Genomic DNA, 22071 nt, shown 5'->3' with positions numbered 1-22071 from the left:
TTAAAGGTTTTTGTTGTTGTTGGTTGTTGATTTTAACGTTCATTTCTCTCTGGTCCCTGTGGAACGGACTTTGCCTTCCTCCTTCCCTCGGGGAGCCTGATTCCAGAGTGGACTAGGCTCATGCCTTTGTTCTGGGAGCCTCTGGAGGAGCATACCCTAATTTACAGCAGAGGAGGGTGTATCTTTACCACGACATAAGGATTGTTGGAAACATCTTTGTACAAAAGAATCTCCCTTGACTTATGATTCAACATATAATGTGAGTTGCAAAAATGCAAAAATTTAGGGGTTGCCTAATTCTCTGGACGTGTGAAGCCTCACCTACAATGCCTAGGATGACATTTACATGGTCTGTAATTCCTTCCATTGATAAAGAGCCTCTTAGACAGAACAGGGATGCTGGGGGTGGGGGGGCAGAGGTTGGGGGAGGGGCACTCACCTCTTGAGGCATCTGAAGCCGCCTGAACATAGCTCTCCTGAGAGCGGGGGAAGAAGAAGGAGCCAAGGTTAGGTAGGCAAGGTTAAGGCAGCCAGAGAGGGTTTGCTGGGGAGCTGTTGGCTGTCAGGGGGCCCAAAGGGCGGCGCCTTGGCTGGGCATGGAGGAGAGGATGAGCTCTGGCATTAGGCAATCTTGGGTTTGAATCTGGGCTCTGCCGCTAATTACCCGGGAGATCTTGGCAAGTTATGGAGCCCTCTGAGCCCTGATTTTGTCATCTGCAATATGGGCACGAAACGGTAGCTAACCGGGCTGTTAGTAAGACACCTCGAAATAACATATAAAAACCCCAGCGTGATGCCAGTGCTCATGAGTCTGACCCCCAGCTGGAGGAATTTCTGTCTCCCGGAGGAGTGGGTCAGGCAGTGGGTCTAGGAAAGCAGTGGGAGGCGCCCTTCTCCAAGTTGAGGGGTCCAGGAGCGAGGGCCGGAACAGTGCACGATGCCCATCAGGCTGGGGGACTGCCTCTGCACCCCTGCCTCCGGGCCCTCGGCTTCCCACCCTGCCCGCTCCAGACCGTTTTCAGGCCGCAGGCTGCCCGGTTCCGATAGAGCGTGGCCAGCAGAGCCTTATCCTTGGTCAGCTTCAAGGCCTGGCTGTAGCTCTTTGTGGCAGCCTTGTAGTCCTGGAGCTGGAAATGCCGGTTCCCTTCCTCCTTCAGCTGCACGGCTTCCACCTCCGCCATCTGTCAGGATGGGAGCAGCTCTGTCTGGCCGGCCCCAACCTCAGACCCAGGGCTGGACTCCTTATCTGAAGTCTGGAGCTCCAGGTCTCCTCCCACCTGGATGGAAGGTGAGGATTCTGCCTGGAAAGGACCCACCCCCGGCAGCACCCCCAAATCCATTACCCCAGAAGGACTTTATAGCATTTGCTTGGAGAAGAGCATGGTTGAGGGAGTCTTAGAGTCCCTGTGCCTCCCTCTCTGTCCCTCCTAGCAGGACAGGTGAAGCCCCCCCAACCCCGCCAAAGGCTTGAATTCTCACTGCAAGACTTTAAAGTTCCTCTCGGTCCCCCTTCTCCCTCCCTGGTCTGAGGAACCCCCAGATGGCCTCACTTTCTTAGAAGACAGTGCTTCTGGTCTGTCCTCCTGTGATGCTGTTCCTCTGAGCTCCCTCGTGAACCCCGGACAGCAAGACTTAGTCTGTCCCTTCCCCCACCCAAGAGGCTTTATCACTCTTGCCAGTGGCTCCAGACCATATTTGGCCACAGGGGCAGGTGCCCCTGGAGTCTGTCATTGATACTCAGGGCCCTCCCCTGCCCCAGACTGGACAGTCATTACCACGTGGGAGCACTGACTAACCTCTGCCCCAGCGTCCTGTTCAGGGGCCTTCCTGGACTCAGGCACTAATACCACAAAAAGTGAGAGAAAGATCCAGAAAGGAGGGAGACCCCCTCCCTAGGCACAGTTATAAGGCCCCTTGTCCCCCTCCATCCCAGATAAACAACCTCCTCTCCCTGCCCCCTACCACTGCTATTTTGGGAGCCGAGTGACAGCTGAGGGGCTGGCAGACTTAGACAGAGCAGCTGCCAGGTCCAGGACCAACTGGAGACTTCCAGAAATGCCCTTCTGGAGGGAGGAGGGATGGGTGGGGAGGAGAGTTCCTTCCCGAGTACCACTTGCCTGCAAGTCCTCTACCCCTCCAGCGCTCATTGTTGAAAAGGTCCTTCCTTTTCAGAAAGAAAGAAAGGCTTGCAAACTCGGCTTAGTGTAAGTGGGGGCTTTATTTCAGTGTGCACATCTTCTCCTGCCTCCACCCTCTGTATGGAGTGGAAGCATTCAGTCGACCTCTCCCATCAGACTGGAAGTCCCTGACGATGAGCTCTGCATTCCCCTGCTAGACTACAGTCTTCTCCGTGGATGAGAGCTGGGTCAGTCTGGGAATTCCCTGAGCCCAAGGACAGTACCCCCCCCAACCACCTGGGAACTCTCCTGGGACAGAGAACTGTTCTCACTACCCGAGTAGGTCCCCCATGGGGGAGGACTTCTTTCTCTGCATCTGACTGAGTGTTCCTGAGACAAATCTGAGTCTGTTCCCACTTGGACTCTCTCGCCTTCCAGTGTCTCCAAGCCTGGGCTGTGAGCTCCCTCCCAGGCGGCAAGAACAAAGGACAGCATATCATGTGGTTTGGCCACCATCCCTCCCCCCTCCTCCCTGGGCACAGAGCCTGGCAGAGTCTGTGGCCAGTGCGGTCTCTTCCATGGACGGATGGATGAATGATTAGGGTCTCCATGCCGATGTCTTGCTTCACTTACCACCGTTGTGGCCCTTCCCCGCACATATCCTCTAAATTACCTGCCCGGGACAGAGAAGTACACTGAAAAAGGTCTAGGTGGGTCACCCACACTGGATTCTGCTCCACCCTCTGTAACCCTGGACACACAGTTACGACCTTGGACAAGTTCTACTGCCCCACTGGACCCAAGGCCCAGCCCTGATGCATATTTGTCTGATACATGCTTGTTGACTGAATAAATACATGAATGAATGTAGGGAGGGATTCCCCGCCATCATGGTGTCCTAAACCCTGAGCCCCTTACTGGGGCAAGCTCTGTGTAACAACAAAGTCATGTAATAAAGGATCCTGCCACTGGCAGAAAACTCAAGTTCTCTGGCTTCAGGTCCAAGGGATCTTAGATTCACATCCGGATTCAGGAGCACGTGGGTGGCTCAATTGGTTAAGCGTCTGCCTTTGGCTCAGGTGGTGATCCTGGGGTCCTGGGATCCAGCCCCACTTTGGGCTCTCTGCTGAGTGGGAGCCTGCTTCTCCCTCTCCCTCTGCCTGCTGTCCCCCTGCTTGTGCTTGCGCTCTCTCTCTCTCTCTCTCTCTGTGTCAGTTAAATAAATAAATTCTTAAAAAACAAAACAATACCCAAAAAATCCTGATTTGGTAACTCATACCTCAAGCAATTCTTAAGCATCTACTAGGAACCAGGAAGTGTGAATGACAGTGGAAGCCGAGACCAACTTGTGAGGACAAGAATTTGTGTCTATTTTGTTCATTTACGTATTTCAAGCGGCTATCACAGTGTGTACATTGGAACTCAATAATATTCACTGAATGAATGAATGAAATAATTCCATGGATCTGTGAATTCTAAATACGAAGAATACCAAGATATTTTGAAAACACGTAATGGGGAAACGTAACATTGTTTCAGAGGTTTCCTGAGTAAATGATTAAATGAGTTAATACATGTAGAGTTCCTAGAACAATGTCTGGCAGAGATATTTGTTGAATGAATGCATGCATATTTCAGGCAAGACTTGAGGATTGAGGAATTGTTCCTGTCTTTGCTCAGGCTGCTATAAGAAAATACCACAGGCAGAATGGCTTGAATAAATGAAAATTTTTTTGAAAAATAAGTGTATTTTTTTCCACAGTTCTGGAGTCCAGAAGTTTAAGATAAGGCTCCATCACCATTGGTTTCTGGTTTTCTGGCTTCTCTTCCTTGCTTGTAGATGGCCATGTTTTCACTGTCTTCACACGGCCTCTTCTCTGTGTGAGGAGGGGGCGTGGGGCAGAGAGAGAGAGAGAGAGAGAGAGAGACGGAGAGGGAGAAATATTTGGTATCTCTTCCTCCTTTTATAGGGACACCAATCCTATCAGAGTAGGGTCCCACCCTTATGACCTCATTTAGTCCTTAATATCCCCATATAGGGTCCATCTCCATGTGCAGCGAGCCTGGGGGGTTAGGGCTTCAACTTCTGAATTTGGGATGGGGGGTGATACAATTCAATCTGTAAGAGTTCCAGACAGAGAAATCTGCAAGTACGAAGGCACTAAGGGTGCCTTAGAAGGGTCACGACTTGGAAGAACTAAGAAAAAGCCAAAAGAATTTGATCTTAAAGAGACAGCAGTGGCTGGAGAGGTAAGTAAAGCTGAGTGGACCAACAGAAGGAGTTTCACCTTTGTTCTGTTTGTAATGGGAACCACTGGTAGGGTTTTAGGGTGGGGAGTGACAGTCCACATCTTTCGTCTGAAAAACGTCACCCTGGATGCAATGTAGAGGAGTTTAGGAAGAGGCAAGAGTGGAGACAGGGAGGCAATTTAAGAGGCTATTGTAGGCAACAATGGTGACTCAGCCCAGAGTGTGAGAGAGGAGATGGGGAGAACAGATTCGGAGCAGGTTAAGGAGGCCAGATTGACAGAGCTGGAGACTGCTGGGATGTGGGGAGAGCTCCAAGGAAGATCCCATGTTTCTGTTAAGAGCCCTCATGTTAGCGGGTTTCTGCCTCAGCTCCTCATCTGTAAGGTGGGAGAACAGAAGGGTTTTTGTGAGGATTAACTGAGTTATATGTGTAAAGCACTTAGAACAATGCCTGACACGTTGCTATCATTCCCATCATTGTTGCTATTGCTTTAGAGTGTTGAAAAATGTAGAAATTTTTGCTTTTGTACTCAAGAATTACTAATTGATTTGATTCATTTGAAAAAGAATGATAATTTCTGCCTTCCAGCCAACAGGCTCTGGTTTTGTAAGCCGTCCCTGCAAGGTTGCTGCTGCCCAGAGCCAAGCCAATTCAGTCTTCTGCCATTTCCTGTCTCTGAGTTTGGGGAAAATCAATTAACCGCTCAGAGCCTCGATTTCCCCATCTGTGGATTGGGGCAAGAATCCCTGTTCTACAGAGACAAAAGGCCGTTTGTATCCTGCATGGCACTGGGAGCGACTGAATGGGGCGACTACCACCTGTCCAAGGGGAGGTTGCGGAGCTGGGTACCAGACGCATCCACGGCCACGCCGGGCCAGGCACGGCGTGCACTTCCCCTCCGCCACACCAGAGGGCGTTGTCGCGGACTGACGCGCCGCCCGACCTCGGGGGCGGCGCTCCGTCCCGCCGGAGTGTTTCTCCTCCACGTGGGGACGCGGGATGGCGGCCGCTACGGCGGTGGGTGTGCGTGAGTGCGGGCGGGGGCGCTCGGGTCCAGGGTCCCTAAGGCCGGAGGGAGGCGGCAGTGGGGGCTCTCCGGTCGGGCGGTGTGGCTGACCCCCGCACTTGTGGGCGCAGGACGAGGCGGCGGCGGGCGACGTGCAGCGGCTGCTGGTGCAGTTCCAGGATGAGGGCGGGCAGGTGCTGGGCTCCCCGTTCGACGTGCCGGTGGACATCACCCCGGACAAGCTGCAGCTCGTGTGCAACGCGCTGCTGGCCCAGGTGAGCGGCGGCCGGGGCTGCCCCCTATCCCTCCGCTGGGCGGTTCGCCCTGCCCGAGTCCCGCCCGCAGGGGATCGGGAGACCCAAGGTCCGGGGTTCGGGGGTCCCACTGCTGAACGACAGTGGGTGAACCACCCTGGCGCCTCGTCCGCGGCAGGGCCGCCTACTTCGGGGGAGGATCAGGAGATCTAATCTAATTAGTGTGACAGCGCTTTGTGCGCCGACCAGCAGGGTCCAGCTGGGGAGAGAAACCGCATTTTAAACGCATTGGGTGCATCGTCTGATTCCACTCCATAGCTCCTCGTTAATATCCCCATTTTACAGGGTGGCCGGGAGGCATTCAGTGATTTGTACGGTGCCACGCAGTAGGTGGTGGCTTTGGAACTGGAACCCAAATGTCAGATTCACGACCCTTGCTCTTCTAAGCCAGGGTTTATCAAAATGCTGCCCTCCGGTGGGTCTAGGGGCTTAAAAAAACACAGTAACTGGACCCCACCCCGGATTTACTACACCAGGACTCTGGGGGTAAAGCACAGTCTGCATTTTCAACCAGTTTTTTGGATGCTTCTTAACACATTGTAGGGCATGTGTGATGATTTAGAAGACGCTGCGTAATCCTGTATATTAACGCTAATTAAGGACTTTCTGAAGCACTTGAACTAGTCATTAGCAGTAGGACATTGGGCTAATAACCTGTAGCTGCTCTGAGCCTCAGTTTTCTCATCTGTCAGGTGGGAGTATTGATGCCTACTTCTCCCGGTTATTTTAAGATAAAGATAAAGAATTTTAAAGTACTATGTAATTGTCCTGCATTTACTGTTTGAGGATTAAAAAGGCCTTGCTCAGTGGGCATGGTGGGGGGTATCCCAAAGAGAAAATAGTAAAGCACCACCGGCCCACAGCTCAGTGGGGAGCTCTTCTGCCTATCCTTTGATGGAGGAGTGCCCTTTGCCATTGCCCTCCAGGAGGATCCCCTGCCACTGGCTTTCTATGTCCACGATGCTGAGATCATCTCGTCACTGGGGAAGACGCTGGAGTCACAGGCAGTGGAGACAGAGAAGGTCCTTGACATCATCTACCAGCCACAGGCCATCTTCAGGGTCCGTGCTGTGACCCGTTGCACCAGCTCTTTGGAAGGTCACAGCGAGGCGGTCATTTCTGTGGCCTTCAGCCCCACAGGAAAGTAAGGACAGCTGCAGAATCATGGAGTGTGGGAGGGCAGCCTCAGGTTGGGGTGGGGAGGGTACCCCCAAGTTAAAATCCGTAGACTGCCTGTCAAAGACCTGAGCTCTGGGCACAAATTGCAAGTAAGGGACATCCCCAGTGGGGTTTGGTCTTAAAGGACACCCACCTTGGAAGACGTCCTTCCTGGACTTGATCTCAGGAGAGCTGAGTTGCAAACTCCCTAGCTGTGGGACCCAGACAAGCCACTTTTCTAACTTAATTCATCATCTGTGAAACTGAGTTTCTTCGCTTTTTGCAATGGTACGAGGATAATGAGAAGCTTCAAACCTGGTTATAGCTATGACCATTCCTTTTAGAAAGGAAAAGAAGAGAAATGACCGCCTGGGGTCTTCTCCAAGATGGTATCAGTGTTACATTTCTCCTTCTCGGGGGAGAGAGAAAAGTCCAGCCCCAGATTCGGTACCCAGAAGACAGTTGACTAGGCAGCAGAAACTCACATGTGCAGTGTTCTGGTGTAGGCCCTACCCCTTGTCCCCACTGCAGAGATGAGGTGGCCTCTCTTCTTCCCCAGGTACCTGGCCAGTGGCTCCGGAGACACCACTGTGCGCTTCTGGGATCTCAGCACCGAGACACCGCATTTCACATGCCAGGGTCAGTCTGCAATTAGCTATGTAGGGAGTCTTAACCCATGGGCGGGTGGGTGATCATTTACTCAGCCTTTTTGTTCCTAAGGAGTCCCGGAACTGATTCAGGCCTTTCATAGCCAGCTAGCAGCTGCCCGTTTCTAGGTAGAGACCGCCCCTTCGAGCCCGACCAGCCACATGCAAACAAACAGAGACTGGACTAGAGAATCAGTGTGGGGTTGTGGGTTGTGCTGACGGCTAGTAGCAAGGAGAACCTGGCTTCATCCAACCTCTACCACAGTGGTTCTCAGACTTGACTGTGCATCAGAATCAGCTGGGAGGCTTGTTAACATACAGATTGCTGGGCCCCACCCCCAGAGTTTTGGTCTCCTCAGTTCTGAGATGTGGCCCGAAAATCTGCATGTCAGGGCCCCAGCTGGCGCTGATGCTTCTGGCCTGGGGACCACACGCTAGTTGGGTGACCTTGTGTGCATAGGTCGTGCTCCCTAAGCTTCACTCTTATCATCTGAAAAATTGGGGATCGTTCTTGCTGCATACCTTAGAGCTGTCATGAGAATTATAGAGGAGGACATGTGTGCAAATGCTTTATAGCATTTATCGTGTAAGGAATTAATAGAAAGTGGAAATGCTATTTCTGCAGCAGAATGCGTGGCTTTAGCACTTGGGGTGGGTTCTCCCTTTGCCTGAAACCCTCCCTCATCTCCTTTGGTTCAACTGCTCATTTATTCGGGGACTAGTTGAGGAGGGTCAGGCAATGCTAGGCACAGGGAATAGAGACAGATGTGCTCCCTCCTTTCTCCCTCCCCTGCTTTCCTAGGACACAGACACTGGGTGCTTAGCATATCCTGGTCCCCAGATGGCAAGAAGCTGGCCTCAGGCTGCAAGAATGGCCAGGTAGGTGGTGGTCAGGGTAACTAGGCAGGGACTCTGGGCTCCGTTCCTAGTTGGGTCAAATCAGGTTCAGGGGTCCTCAGGGAAAGGTGGGTTGGGGGCAGTGAGTGGGGACCCCTGGTGGGCCCAGGGACATTTTGGGGAGGGTTATTCAGTAAGCTTCTGTCCTTCAGATTCTCCTGTGGGACCCAGACACAGGGAAGCAGGTGGGCAGGCCCCTTGCTGGCCACAGCAAGTGGATCACAGGCCTGAGCTGGGAGCCCCTCCATGCGTAAGTGACACTGATGGAGTTGGGGGGGATGAGGAGCTTGGGGTTCAAAACTGTCCTCTCCCCTGCTGCAGGGGCGAGACGGCCAGCCTGACGGACAGTAATGGCATGGGGGGCGGTGGGGCAGGTGTTCTAAGCCTGTGTTGCTGCTTGAGAGGGCCTGCTCATTGTGGGGTCTGAGAGCGCCTTGCAATGCAGCTTAATTGTGGGTCAGGAAGCTGTCGCGTCATTGTCCCCGGCTTTCGAGCTAAGCGTGGGGAGGTGCTGTGGGCATTGCCAGGTCAGAAGTGAGGTCGCATCTCCCGCTTTCCAGGAACCCAGAGTGCCGCTATGTGGCCAGCAGCTCTAAGGATGGCAGCGTGCGGGTCTGGGATACGACTGTGGGCCGCTGTGAGTGCATCCTCACCGGGCACACGCAGTCAGTCACCTGTCTCCGGTGGGGAGGGGACGGCCTTCTCTACTCTGCCTCCCAGGACCGCACCATCAAAGTCTGGAGGGCTCACGATGTAAGAGCCAGCGTGGGGGTGGGAGGGTCCAGAACCCTTCCTGGGGAAATCTCAGGCCACAGGGTGCCAGGGCTGGAAGGCACGTTGGCCAGTGGGTCCTGTGGTTGGTGCTCATGATAGTGGAGATTCCAGTGTTAGCACGGCCCAGATGTTCCTACTGCAGGAAGCCTGAGTTACCTGACTGGAGCCCATGTATTCTTATATCCTTCACTTCCTTCCCTTGAAACATACTTCTAGAAACCGTGATCTGGCCCAGTATGCTCATTTTAGACATCAGGAGAGACTTGAGCCCAGAGCGGGGGACTTGATTAGGATCACAGTGAATGAGGATCCTGATTCTGAGTCCTGCATCACTGTCTCTGGGGCTAACCTGGGGGTACTGGTTCCCTAGGGTGGAGAGTGGGGTGGGAGTGTGTCTGACCTGACTCCCTCTGCCCTAGGGTGTGCTGTGCCGAACTCTGCAAGGCCACGGCCACTGGGTGAATACCATGGCGCTCAGCACCGATTACGCCCTGCGCACAGGCGCCTTTGAGCCAGCTGAGGCCTCAGTGAACGCCCAAGACCTCCAGGGGTCCTGTGAGTGGGCGGGGAGGGCTGCCTGGGAAGGAGCCGCTTCTCTGGCTTAGGGTGCGGGATTCAGACCTGAGCCGGAGTGTTTGCCATTGGCATGGGATTTTCTAATCGGCCTCCTCATCTCCTCTCCCCTCCGGTACCTGGCCACAGTGCAGGAGTTGAAGGACAGGGCTCAGAGGCGATACAACCTTGTGCGGGTGAGTGTTTGCTGGCCACCGGCATGCCCAGCTCTGTTCTCATCCTCCACGGGTCCCTGCAACGCTGCAGACACTCAGGCCCCTCCCCACTTTGCTTTTCCAGAAAGTTTGTGATGATCCTAGTTTGCACTCCTAAAATCCTAATACATAGGGATCATTTTCATCATTTTGTTTCATTTATTTGCTTATCTATTTATTACATTTTCTTTTTTTTTCAAGATCTATTTATTTGAGAGAGGGAGCACTAGCACGAGTGGCGGTGGGAGGGGTGGAGAGGGAGAGAGAGAATCTCAAGCAGTCTTCCTGCTGAACATGGAGCCTGACACAGGGCTCGGTCCCACGACCCCGAGGTCATGACCTGAGCTGAAACCAAGAGTTGGGCGCTCAACCAACTGAGCCACCCAAGCACCTCTCTTTTTTATTTTATTCAAAGTAACACATTTTATGTGCTCCAGGGAGCAAAGAACACAAAAAGGTAGATAGTGAAAAAGTCTCCCATCTCCATGTGTTGCCCTTCCATTCCTTCTAGACGCATTCTGTTTCCTTCCAGAGACTTCATACATATACACGCATACAAATCCACATGTAATATCCCTTTTTTGAGAGAGAGAGTGGGAGTGGCAGGGTTTGCAAAGAAGAGAGAGAATCTTAAGCAGGCTCCATGCCCAGCATGGAGCCTGTTTTGGGGCTCAATTCTATGATCCTGAGATCATGACCTGAACCGAAATCAAGAGTGGGACACTTAACCAACTGAGCCATCCAGGCGCCCTAATCCTTCTCTTTTTTAAACATGCTATTCTGTACCTTGCTTTTTCTCATAATTATGTACAGTGATTAAAAATCATTCCATGTGCATAAAGCTTCCTTTTGTGGGGAGTGACTTGTCAGGGGCCCCAGGTGAGTCAGTAGCTGGCCAGGCCTCACTTCTCCTAGTGCCAGCCTCTGTGCTGGTGTGGGGTCATCAGGGGTGTGTTTGCTGCCAAGGTGGGGCTCTCCTGTCTGAAGCCATGTCCAACACAATGTGCTTTCTGCCTCTCCTAGGGCCAGGGCCCAGAGAGGCTGGTGTCTGGCTCAGACGACTTCACCTTGTTCCTGTGGTTCCCAGCAGAGGACAAGAAGCCCCTTGCACGGATGACGGGACACCAAGCCCTCATCAACCAGGTGCTCTTCTCCCCTGACTCGCGCATTGTCGCCAGCGCCTCCTTCGACAAGTCCATCAAACTGTGGGACGGCAGGACGGGCAAGTGAGTGGGGGCGTGGGGAGGGAGAGGAAGGGCCCTAGTCTTCTGGCAGGAGCTTGGCTCTGCCACATACTGGCTGTGTGGCCTTGGCAAGCAGTTAGATATTCCGAGCCTCTGTTTCCTCTTTTGTTACATGAAGACCCCTACCTCTCAGCTTCATTACCAGGTCATGTGAGATGATATATTTAGAACTGGCAGTAAATGGACACTGAAATGCTAGCTCCTTTCATATCAAAGGAGAGAAATGACCTTAAGACGGCCAGGCGTACGGCAGAAGTGCAGGTTTGGGGTGTAGTCATTTCCTGGGCCGCCTCCAAGTGTGGTCCGCACACTGGAAGCAGCAGCATCCGGGAGCTCCATAGTAATGCCAGACCTCGGGCCCCACCCCAACCTTGTGAATAAGAATCTGGATTTTCACAAGGTCACTGGGTGAGTCTGCTCCCATTAAAGTCTGAGAAGCAATGGTGTAATGAGGCACCATGGTCTTGAGGTGAACTAGATCAGAGGAGAGGCAAAGGCACAGGCAAGAAGAGAAAGGGGATGAGGGAGACCCTTGCTGGGGCCACATGGCAGCCCTTCTTTTTCAAGATAGGTAATGGACTCAGAGAGGCCTAATCTTGTCCAAATAGACGTAGCTAATCTGTATTGGTCAGAAAGTTCTAGATGGGCCTGGCCTATTATTATTCCATGCCACCTGCCAGCAGGCAGCTGCGTTAGGGGCTGTTAGACGGGGGGCTAAGCAGGGGGTTCCTTTGGATTCTAAGTCAGGCAAAGTTGTGCAGGTACAGAGGCCTGGCAAGAGGCCCCCTAGAAGCAGCTCATTTGGGAAAGTTTTATAAAATCTTTATGCCCTTGGTAATGATTACCCTGGGATAGGGGCTAGGCAGTGAGATTTTGTAAACATTCCCAGGTAATTCTCAATGTGTAACTAAGGTTGAGAACCACTGCCATCGGAATAGAGGCCCCTTCAGACAAGTTCGAAGACCTAATACCCGTCTTCCCCCTTTTCCTGTCCCAGGTACCTGGCTTCCCTGCGTGGCCACGTGGCCGCTGTGTACCAGATCGCATGGTCAGCCGACAGCCGGCTCCTGGTCAGCGGCAGCAGTGACAGCACGCTGAAGGTGTGGGATGTGAAGGCCCAGAAGCTGGCCGCAGACCTGCCAGGCCACGCGGATGAGGTATGGCTGACCCTTGTGAGCAGAAGTGGGGTGGGCGGTGGGGTTGAAGCCTGGCCCTTCTGCCCCCCACCCTCTTTACTGACCTGCCTCCCACAACCCCCACCTCTGTTTAGGTATATGCTGTTGACTGGAGTCCGGATGGCCAGAGGGTGGCAAGTGGTGGAAAGGACAAATGCCTCCGGATGTGAGTGTGTGCTTGGCTCTCCTGCCCTCAAGTCGGTCACTCTTGACACCTTTCCCTTCTGGTGAATTCCGAGGGCTCTCCAGGGGCCAAAGACCGTGTGTGGCGCCAGGTTCTCTTGGTGGTTAAGAGGGCGGGTGTGGAATTCCAGGGAATATGGGAGACCCTGACAGTGCTCTCCCGGGGCGGGGAGCCCAGGGGCCCTCCAGCAGGAGGCAGTAGTTCTCACTTCCAGTCCTGGCTCTGGCTTTCACTGTGCGGTCTTGAAGAGTGTGCGGTTCACCTGCCTCATGGGAGTTACCAAGCTTCAGCAGACGGGGCGATCAAAGATAGGTGAACGCCCTTGGGAAGCTGAAGCGTGTGTACTTGTAAAGAACCGTCATTGTTTGCATTAGATGACCCTCGTGGACATGCGAGCAGCCAGGCCCTGGGATGAGGCCCTGGCCGGGGCAGGCAGTGGATACCTCGCCTGACTTTGGGTAGCTGGAGCAGAGATGATAGCCAGGCTTTTGATGACTGAGTGAACCACAGGCTCTCCCCTGTCATGGGCTCCTGGGATTATCTGGCAGCCTCCCTTCCCAAGATGAGATCTCCATGCTTTTCCCTCCCCTCCTCCCACAGATGGAGAAGATGAAAAATCCCAAGTTCTTGGGGACTCCTGCCTGCACTTGCCTCTGCCAGCTGCCTGCCTCGACACAGACCAAAGGTCAAGGTTGTGACTCTGCTAATGAGCATGGCCTGCTGTCCTTGGACAGCCCCCAGTGGGGTCCCTCCCCAGAGCCGGAGAGCAGAGGTCCCGGGGGACTACCAGTGAGCTCAGCCCTTGGCCATCCCGTCGCTGGTGGGGGCCAGGCTATGGAGCCCTGCTGCCGCCCCTTCTTTCCTAAATGTTCTTTCTGTTCAGTGTCAGACCCGAGATTCTGTGACCAAATAAATCGCTTCTATTTTGTGTACTCAGGTTGTGGTTCCTTGTCCTAGAATCCCAAGGCTCACCAGAGGACTCTGCTACGTCAGTTTGCCTAACCCCTCCCTCTGGGCTGCACCGAAACGGTGGAAGCTACTAATGGGGAAGTTGCTTCTCTTCTCTCTCCTGTGCCTACGAGGGAGAGGCCAGTTGAGGCGGGGAGACTAGCTGAAACCGCAGGATGGTGGCCAGAGGAAAACTGAGCCCACGCTGTCCGATATGGTAGATGCCAGCCACGTGCAGCTGTCTCCGTTCCCCAGAGTCCCGGGTGGCTAGGAATGCAGTCCTGCGACGCTAGTATACGGCTGCTGGACAGCAGAGATCAGAGAACCTTCATCACCATGGGGTGATGTGCTCTCCTCTGCCCCCTCCCACACAGCACTCTTCTCGAGGTCCCACTGTGCAGCGAGCCCTGTGCTGGGCGCTCGGGGTACAGAGTGGAAGGTGACAGCTGTCCCGGCGGTCCCAGAGCGTGCAGGGCGGGGCACTGCAGCAGCAGTGGGTGAGGCGGGAGAGGGGACCATGATTCTTTGGCCCAGGAGGGCTTTCACGGAATGGAGGGAATCCCACCGGATGTCCTCAGACTCGACCAGAACCTTGCCTTGCAAGCATCCTGCCTCCATTTTCTCCTGTTCTGATGCTCAGGCAATCTGCTTAGGGTGAATTTCAAAAATGACCTTGTATAGACTACTCAGGACCATGACCATGGTGTTTCTAACCCCTTCTCCCTCCCCCCACCATGCTCTCAGGTCTGGCTGTGCTTCTCAGTCTCCACCTGGCACGGAGGTCTCCGCACTGAGGCTGCACAAAGGGCAAAGGGGGTGCCGACTGCCGAGTTCCTACCCTGCATGGGCCCTTGCTCTGTGGTGCGCTCATGGCAGCCTCGCGGTAACCCTGCCATTGTGCTTGTAGGGTTCTCGCATCCCTGATACAGCCTGGGGAGCTTAAATGGTTTGTCCATGCCCTCACATCCAGGAAGAACCAGGAGGAAATCAGATTGCACCCCCAAACTGTGCACTTTGCCCCCGTCCTTCCCGAGCCCGGGTCTGGTGTTGACAAGCTACAGGCTGCCACCACCTCTGTCCAGCATGGCCGTTTGTCCCGGTCTTTGAGTAACATCTGTTCTCACACAGGGCAAGGGGTGGTGTTGACAGAGCCAAACAGTAGGTGGGGATAGGATCCCACTGCCCGGCCACCCTTGTGTTCCGTGTCCTCTAATCCCGAGCCGGACTTCCAGTCCTGGCAGAAGCCAGAAGGGTGGATGGCAGCCAGCCCTACTGTCGGCATGAAGCAGAACTCAGGGTGCTGGGTGGCCTGCAGTGCTTTAATGAGGGATCTGGACCCAGTCCAAATCTGGGGAGGGGGATGCCTAGTGGCTGTGGGCAGTGGCTGACCTGACCTGGCCTCTGGCATCTCCAGGCGAGTGGAGCTCCTGTCTAGCCTTGGCCCCAACCCAGAGGTGGAGTTTGGGGACCACGGCCACCAAGCCCCAGGCGGGCTGGTCAGCGGTTCCCTGGCATGGTGCTGGTGGTCCCATTTCACAATTCTGGTTCCTGAGAGCCCTGGGCTGAAGCTGAAGGTAGTCGAGGGGCTTCCTGGGGCCCCCTTAGTAGGGAAACAGGTATTCCAGATCTTCGAGCTTCCGCATGTCCTCCAGCCCAAGGGACACGGTTTTCCTCTGGGGTTCCTTGCGCTGCACGGTGATCTGGATTGGGTTGTTCTCAGGGAAGCTGTTCAAGTCAGTGGCCACGGTTGCAAACTGGAATAAAACAAAACCCTTCAAGATTCCTTCCCAGACCTGACCTGGCTCAGCTCTTTGTTGGCCAAATGGGGTCTTGGAGAACCTTACCACCTGCTCATGGATCCCTAAAAGGATGTGAACCTGTGCCTTCCCTATTGTGTGAGGTTTCCAGCCCCAGGGCTGGAAGCACCCACCCCAACACCCCTGCCCACCTCCCTTCCCTTCTTTGTCCCCCTTTCACCTCTGCCCTATGTTTCCCTCAATGTCCTTCACTCCCCAGCCTGCTCTCAAGTCTTGGTACTGAGTTGAAGAATCCCAAAGCTAACGGTGGAAGCTAAACATTAGAGAGAGGCTGGTGAATAGATTAGTTTGCATTCCCCAGGGGGCCCCAGAGGGGCTTAGTCCTTCCACCTCCTGGCAGAAAGCAGCCTGGAATTCATGCTCATTCTTCCAGGCAGAAAGACAGCCAGCAGGAAGATGAGCTGTGGGGTCATCAGGGCATCCCCAGCCTCCCAAACCCCTGGCTCAGACCTCTCTCCCTGCCTCCCCCACCCGCCCCAGGCTCTCTTCTCCCAGGGCTCACTTTGTAGGGCTTGCACCACTTCCCCACCCCGGCTGTGTTGGCGGCGCGTACGGTGAGGCAGTAAGTCGTGTTAGGCTTCAGCTCCATCAGCTTGACGGTGGTGCCCAAGATCTTGTTGAAGATCCACGGGCGATTCTTGGCCTTGGGTGGCTCATTGTCGTGTGTCCTGGCCACCTCCTGCAACAGGACCTGGTAGAAACTGACCTGCTGCTTGCCCAGGGCATAGGTCCAGGAAATCTAGAGGAAGAGAGCCCCCCCACCGGCTTCTCATCAGGCCTGCTCCAGGCTGTCCTCTCCTCCCTCCCACCCCCTCAGCCATGGGTCTGAGTGCCCCACTCCCATCCCCTGCCCCTCCCAGGGCTGACGCAGGGCCGATGGAAAGTGTAAGGGACTCCACCGCCCTGCAGCATAGGTGACTCCTTGGGTACCCCCACCCACCTCAGAGTGTATCCCCATCACATATTTCTTCTAGACTAGTTGAGAGGACCCTTAAAGTTCATCTTGTCTACCTTGCTCATTGCAAATGAGGTTACAAGCTCAGAGAGGACAAGTGGCTGGCCTGGGGTCACACAGAATGCCAGATCCAAAGTTCAAACGGGTAGCTCCAGAGGCCACATACTTCGGGCTACGACGGTGGTTGCCGAGCCTGGCTAAGAGCTCAGGGAGTTTCTGTAACACTGCAGATTCCTGGCCCTGCTGTCTCCTGTCTGGTCTCCCATTCCCAGTTTCCCCACCATCTAGGCAAGCGGGTCTCAAACTTGGGTGTGCATCAGGATATGCTAGAGGGACTCAGTGAAACAGATTGCAGGCCCCCACAGTTTCTGATTCGATAGGCCCATGGGGGAGGTAGAGGGGATGAGAATTTAAATTGCTAACATGTTGCGGTGTGGTGCTGACGCTGTTGGTGGTCTGAGAACGACACTTTGAGAGACACTGCTCGTTGGGGACTTCCAGATCTATCTTCCTAAAACACAGCTCAGTGGGGCACCTGGGTGGCTCAGTGGGTTAAAGCCTCTGCCTTCAGCTCAGGTCATGATCCCAGGGTCCTGGGATCGAGCCCCGCATTGGGGGGGGGGGGTCTCTGCTCAGCAGGGAGCCTGCTTCCCCCTCTCTCTCTCTGCCTGCCTCTCTGCCTACTTGTGATCTCTGTCAAATGAATAAATAAAATCTTTAAAAAATAAAAATAAAATACAGCTCAAATTCCATCCACAGCCAGATACAAAGCTTTGCAAAAGCTGTTCTCTACCACTTACAGAAAAGTCTATAGTAGCCTAACAGTGCAGGACCTCTGAAGAAATGACTCTGGACTAATTTTCCCCTCTGTTTGCTGTCCTGGCCTCTACAACAGTACTATTCGGCCTGGGGCCCACGGTCCATCGGCACCATCTGGGAGTTTGTTAGTGGTGCAGATTTGCAGGCCCCCAGGCAGACCTACTGAGTCAGAGTATCCGGGGATGAGCCCCGGGAACCTCATTTTTAACATGATGATTGGATCTGCAGCTACTGAATATTGTGAGAAGCCCCGGATTGAGACCTGAATGTTTGCTCCCACATGTTCACACCTGTGAGGCGTTCCTCGTGTCAGCCCGTCCACGGAACACCATTCTCCCATCCGTGGACATTCACATCCTACCTCTGTGTCCCAGCTCTAATGTTGCCAAAGCCACCAAGCGTATTCCTGCACCCAGAAATAATGTTTCTTTCCCTCTGAATTCCTGGTGACCCTTGATCTAAGCTCTTCCTACAGCACAGTGCCCATCTGTGGCTAGCACTGGAGGTCCTTAAAAACACAGCCTCGCTCCGCAGGCAGTGGGCGTCCTCATACACCCTGTGGAGCTCAGCTCAGCGCCTAGCACATGGGGGCGGCGGGGGAGCCTGTGCCGAACGCACCAAGAGGGAAACATACCACGGCTGTGGAATCGCTGACGGTGTGTTCACAGATGAAGGGGGCCTCTGGCACGTCCATGACTATAGAGGACTCTGAGGGGGTCGAGGAGGTGTCCGTGTCCAGCTCAGGGTTGTCAAGGTCCAGCAGGCCCCCAGGGGCGATTTGGGATTTTGACTGGTGGGGGCAGAGGGCCAGGTCCCTATTTTCTAACTCCTTGGCCACCGAGGAGAAGCTGAGTTTGTTCAGCTCGCCCTCCAGCATCCCTGCGAAGAAGCTGCTGTTGGGCTGGGTCACAGCCAGTTTGATGGGATTCAGCAAGGTGGATGAGATGGGGGAGATGCTGGTGTCGTCAGAGCTGCATTCAGAGTCCTCCACTGGCATCGACTTCCTGAGTGGGAGGGAGACAGTTGAGCTCGCAGGAGGCCGCCGCCGCCCCGGCCCGCAAAGCCGATAAGCTCCCCGAGGGCCCTCCTTGCGCCCTGCTAGCCAAAATCCCCAGCTGCTTCTGAACCACTCAGAACATCCTTAGCACTCTGTAGCAAGGCATCAACCACCCCAGGGCACTTACTGAAAAAATGCAGATTCCTGGTCCCTGCCCCACTTTGGGATGGGACTAGGAAAGCTGCTAACATATCTTTAATAAGGTCTTCAGACAAATTCTGAGCCCTGTATTCGGAGAACCACAATTTGAGAAATGGTGCTCAACCCTTAAGTCCTCCTTCCAAAGTGGGGTGTACATACCCCTGGGGAAGTCCCAAGCCAGTCTAAGGGGAGTATGGAAAAATATCTGAAAGTATCTAAAAGAAAAATAATTAAACTTTACTTGTATTTACTTCTACTGTTTAAAAGTAATTACTAATTTATTTACTTAGGGGACACGTGGGTGGCTCAGTCGGTTGAGCGGCTGCCTTTAGTTGGGGTCACGATCCCTGTGTCCTGGGATTGGGTCCCACATTGGGCTCCCTGCACAGCAGGGAGCCTGCTTCTCCCTCTGCCTCTCTGCCTGCCATTCTGCCTGCCTGTGTGCTCTCTCTGACAAATAAATAAAAATAAAATCTTTAATTTATTTACTTAGATTTTCTTTTTTTTTTTTAAGATTTTATTTATTTGACAGAGATCACAAGTAGGCAGAGAGGCAGGCAGAGGGAGAGAAGAAGGCTCCCTGCTGAGCAGAGAGCCCGATTCAGGGCTCGATCCCAGGACCTGAGCCCAAGGCACAGGCTTAACCCACTGAGCCACCCAGGCGCCCCTACTTAGGTTTTCTGACATTTAACAATATTAATATGTAGCATGTAAAATTAATAATAGTACACGTAAGATTTACACATATTGGGGTAAACACTCAAAAACTTTTCCTTCCATCCAAAATTTGTTAAATTATGAAATATTTTACACATATACAAGATAATCAAGAATAATATATTAGCAGATATAATATACTATACAGTATATGTAACTATAAAGTATAATACAGTATAACTATACAGTATAATAACTATAATACACTATACAGTGTACAGTATAATGCTATACAGTATAGTATATAGTATACATATATACTATACAGTGTACAGTATAACTATACTATACAGTATAACAGTATAATAACTATATATAGTATAATATATACAGTATAACATACACTATACAGTATAATATATGCAGTTTACAGTATATACACTATACAGTATAATAACAGCATACAGTATAACTATACAGTATAATATACTATATAGTGTACAGTATAATAACTGTATACAGTATAACTATACATTATATAGTATAATAACTATACAGCATAATATACATTATACAGTATAATATAGAGTATATACACTATACAGTATAATAATCATACAATATACAGTATACTATACAGTATATAATATACACTATACAGTATAATATAATATACTATGCAGTATAATATACTATATAGTATAATAACTATAATTAATTATACTATATTGTTGGGTGCCTGGGTGGCTCAGTTGGTTAAGTGTCTGCCTTTGACTCAGGTCATGATCCCAGGGTCCTGGGATCGAGTCCCACATTGGGCTCCCTGCTCAGCGGGGAGCCTGCTTCTCCCTCTCCCTCTACCTGCCATCCCGCCTGCTTGTGCTTGCTCTCTCTCTTGTCAAACAAATAAATGAAATCTTCAAAAAATAATAATACTTTATTATGTATTTGAAACTTGCTAAAAGAGCGGATCTTAAAAGTTCTTATCACAAGAGGCAAATCTGTCACCACGAGTGGTGACAGATGGAAATGGAACTTATTGGGGCAATCACTTCACCACACACACGCACACATCAAATCATGTTATACACCTTCCACGGATACAACGTTATGTGCCAACTGCATCTCAATAAAACTGGAAAAAATGAATATATGATAAAGTGAGAAAATAAAGAATGAGATATTAAGCTTCCACTTAGCAAACATCCAATTTCAGAAGTAGACCTCACCAGCATAGCTAAAGCCCGCAGGACACTTCTGTCCCCCACCTGACCACACCTTCCCACTCCACGGTAACCAGTACAGCACATTTCAGGTTTTGTGTTTATTATTATACATGTGTCTCCATAGGTTTGTGAGCGATGTCTGCTATCCTTCAGCAACATCGAATTATTTTGCGTATTTTAAAACTTCATATAAATAAATGGTATCACACATTGACCAGCAGCTTGCTTTCTTTTTACTCCATTGATTTTTAAAATTTTATTTATTTTTTAAAAAGATTTTATTTTTAAGTAATCTCTGCACCCAACATGGGGCTTGAACCCACAACCCCGAGACCAAGAGGCACATACTCCACCGACTGAACCAGCCAGGCACTCCAACATTGTTTGTACTGACACATGTAGCTTTGGTTCAGTCATTGTAACTGCTGTACATTTTTCATTACATGGATATTTGTATTTTTACCAATTCTTGGCTATTACAATGAAAACCCTTGTATGTGTTTCCTTTTTTTAAAATTTTATTATTTATTTATTTACTGATAAAGTACAGAATCCAAAATGTTTGGCTTTCAAATCTTTTTTTTACCTTGACCCAAAGTAAATACATATTACCTACTATACTGAACGTGCACATAAAACTAAACCACGGGGCACGTGGGTGGCTCAGTCAGTTAAGCAGCCAACTCAAGCCCTTCTCCCCACCCCTGCCCTCTGGTCTTAGAAAGGAGGAAAGGACCAGACTTTTGTCTTACGATAGACTGATGGTATCTTCCTGCAAGAAGTTAACCAAACTGCCCCTTGCGGAAAGTGGGAGGCCTTTGGTAGTGACGGTCCTGTTCATAGACTTGGGGTTTGGAAAGGGCTTCGACAGTTGATTGAGTGCATTCAGAACGTTGAGGGTTTCCTTCTTCAGCATGGCCTCTTCCCCATCTCCCACTCTACATAGCGTCTCTGATGCCATCTTGTTTGTTTGGGACCACAGCCGTCACTACACAGCTGACAGGAAGCAGAGAGAAACTGGGGGCAGTGGACCCACCCTTAGTTAGCGTGGGATGGGGGTGCAATGAGCTGACTTCATAATCATCACTGAGTGTAATAATTAGGGGCCCGCCTCCCCCTTGATCTGACGCTGCTGCTGCCCAGAGCCAATGGCAGGAGTGGGGTATAAGGCACAGACTACAGCACCCCTTGGGCCCCTTCCAGTTCTGATGCTCTGTGGTTAACAGCAGCCCTGCCTCTCTCTGAAGATCTCAAAATGCTTACCACCCGTGTCCCTGGGAGCTGCTTGGGGAAGGAGGAGCAGGGTGGTGAGAGAAGGCTCCTGGGTGTGGTGGGAGGCGGCAGGGTTCCTGGGAAACAAGCGGGACTGAAATGGGTCTCTGGGAGTGGAGGACTTTGTCTGTAGGATGCTGAGGCTCTATATCCCGAAATCCTAGGCAGCAAACCCCCACTGTGTCCTAGGCAAAGGGAAAGTCCAGATGGCTCATGGGGTTCACAGGCGACATACAGCCAGGTTTTACTGCTAGAACTCAAAATGTGCCACATCCTTACCCCAAGTGTTTTCATGTGTTGAGTGACAACGGTGGGTGCCGCAGAGGAACACAAATATGGGCCAGACATTTTTTTGTGTGCAAGAAAACCACCGTACTGTAGGAAAACCTACATACAACTTCGGGGCGTTCAGATGTGGATTTGTCCACTCTAAGTCCGGCTCTGCACGGACAGGTTCTGTAAGCTCTGGCAAGTGACGTCACCTGGTGGAGCCTCAGTTTCTGCCTCTGTGAAATGGGGACAAACCAGCACCGGCCTCGCCTCGCTGGATCATGAGGAGGTAACCCTGCAAAGTTGTGTTATGTCTTACAGAGGACGTGGCAAAGCAAAGGACATCTAAAAATGCCAAATCATATTTTTTATGTT

The 22071-nt window shown here is 52.0% G+C and overlaps 3 protein-coding genes across 5 annotated transcripts in view; 1 reads left to right on the top strand and 2 right to left on the bottom strand.

Moving 5' to 3' along the window:
• The window catches only part of UNC45B (unc-45 myosin chaperone B), a 30802-nt gene extending 29143 nt beyond the window's left edge, over positions 1-1659 (bottom strand). The window contains exons 1-3 of the mRNA XM_032843278.1: positions 1551-1659; positions 1014-1181; positions 440-476 (exon numbers count right to left, since the gene is read on the bottom strand). Of these exons, the coding sequence (XP_032699169.1) occupies positions 440-476; positions 1014-1181 (205 nt within the window). The 5' untranslated portion in view covers positions 1551-1659. The remainder of the gene's footprint in view (positions 1-439; positions 477-1013; positions 1182-1550) is intronic.
• A 3681-nt stretch (positions 1660-5340) lies between these two features.
• NLE1 (notchless homolog 1) lies at positions 5341-13466 on the top strand. Of its 3 annotated transcripts, none has more exons than XM_032843253.1 (13): positions 5341-5391; positions 5506-5649; positions 6615-6832; positions 7406-7485; positions 8296-8372; positions 8543-8640; positions 8951-9143; positions 9584-9719; positions 9867-9913; positions 10955-11157; positions 12173-12332; positions 12446-12516; positions 13135-13466. In XM_032843253.1, the coding sequence occupies exons 1-13, from the start codon at positions 5368-5370 to the stop codon at positions 13145-13147; spliced, it is 1464 nt and encodes a 487-aa protein (XP_032699144.1). In that variant the 5' UTR covers positions 5341-5367; the 3' UTR covers positions 13148-13466. The 3 variants fall into 3 exon arrangements, 2 of the variants coding, with proteins under 2 accessions (XP_032699144.1, XP_032699145.1); XM_032843254.1 differs by having other exon boundaries at positions 5347-5385; XR_004380917.1 differs by lacking the exon at positions 13135-13466 and having other exon boundaries at positions 10955-11074.
• Positions 13467-14787: 1321 nt separating this feature from the next.
• On the bottom strand, positions 14788-21196 carry FNDC8 (fibronectin type III domain containing 8). The gene is made up of 4 exons (XM_032843268.1): positions 20907-21196; positions 17708-18077; positions 15802-16038; positions 14788-15236 (listed from the first exon to the last, which is right to left on the bottom strand). Exons 1-4 carry the CDS (start codon positions 21113-21115, stop codon positions 15084-15086), a joined length of 969 nt encoding a protein of 322 aa, XP_032699159.1. The 5' UTR covers positions 21116-21196; the 3' UTR covers positions 14788-15083.
• Between the last annotated feature and the right edge of the window lie 875 nt (positions 21197-22071).

The sequence above is a fragment of the Lontra canadensis genome, unplaced genomic scaffold, assembly GCF_010015895.1.
Source record: "Lontra canadensis isolate GAN:19392208 unplaced genomic scaffold, GSC_riverotter_1.0 scaffold137, whole genome shotgun sequence".
Taxonomy (NCBI): domain Eukaryota; kingdom Metazoa; phylum Chordata; class Mammalia; order Carnivora; family Mustelidae; genus Lontra; species Lontra canadensis.
This window is presented reverse-complemented; position numbering and strand designations above follow the sequence as displayed.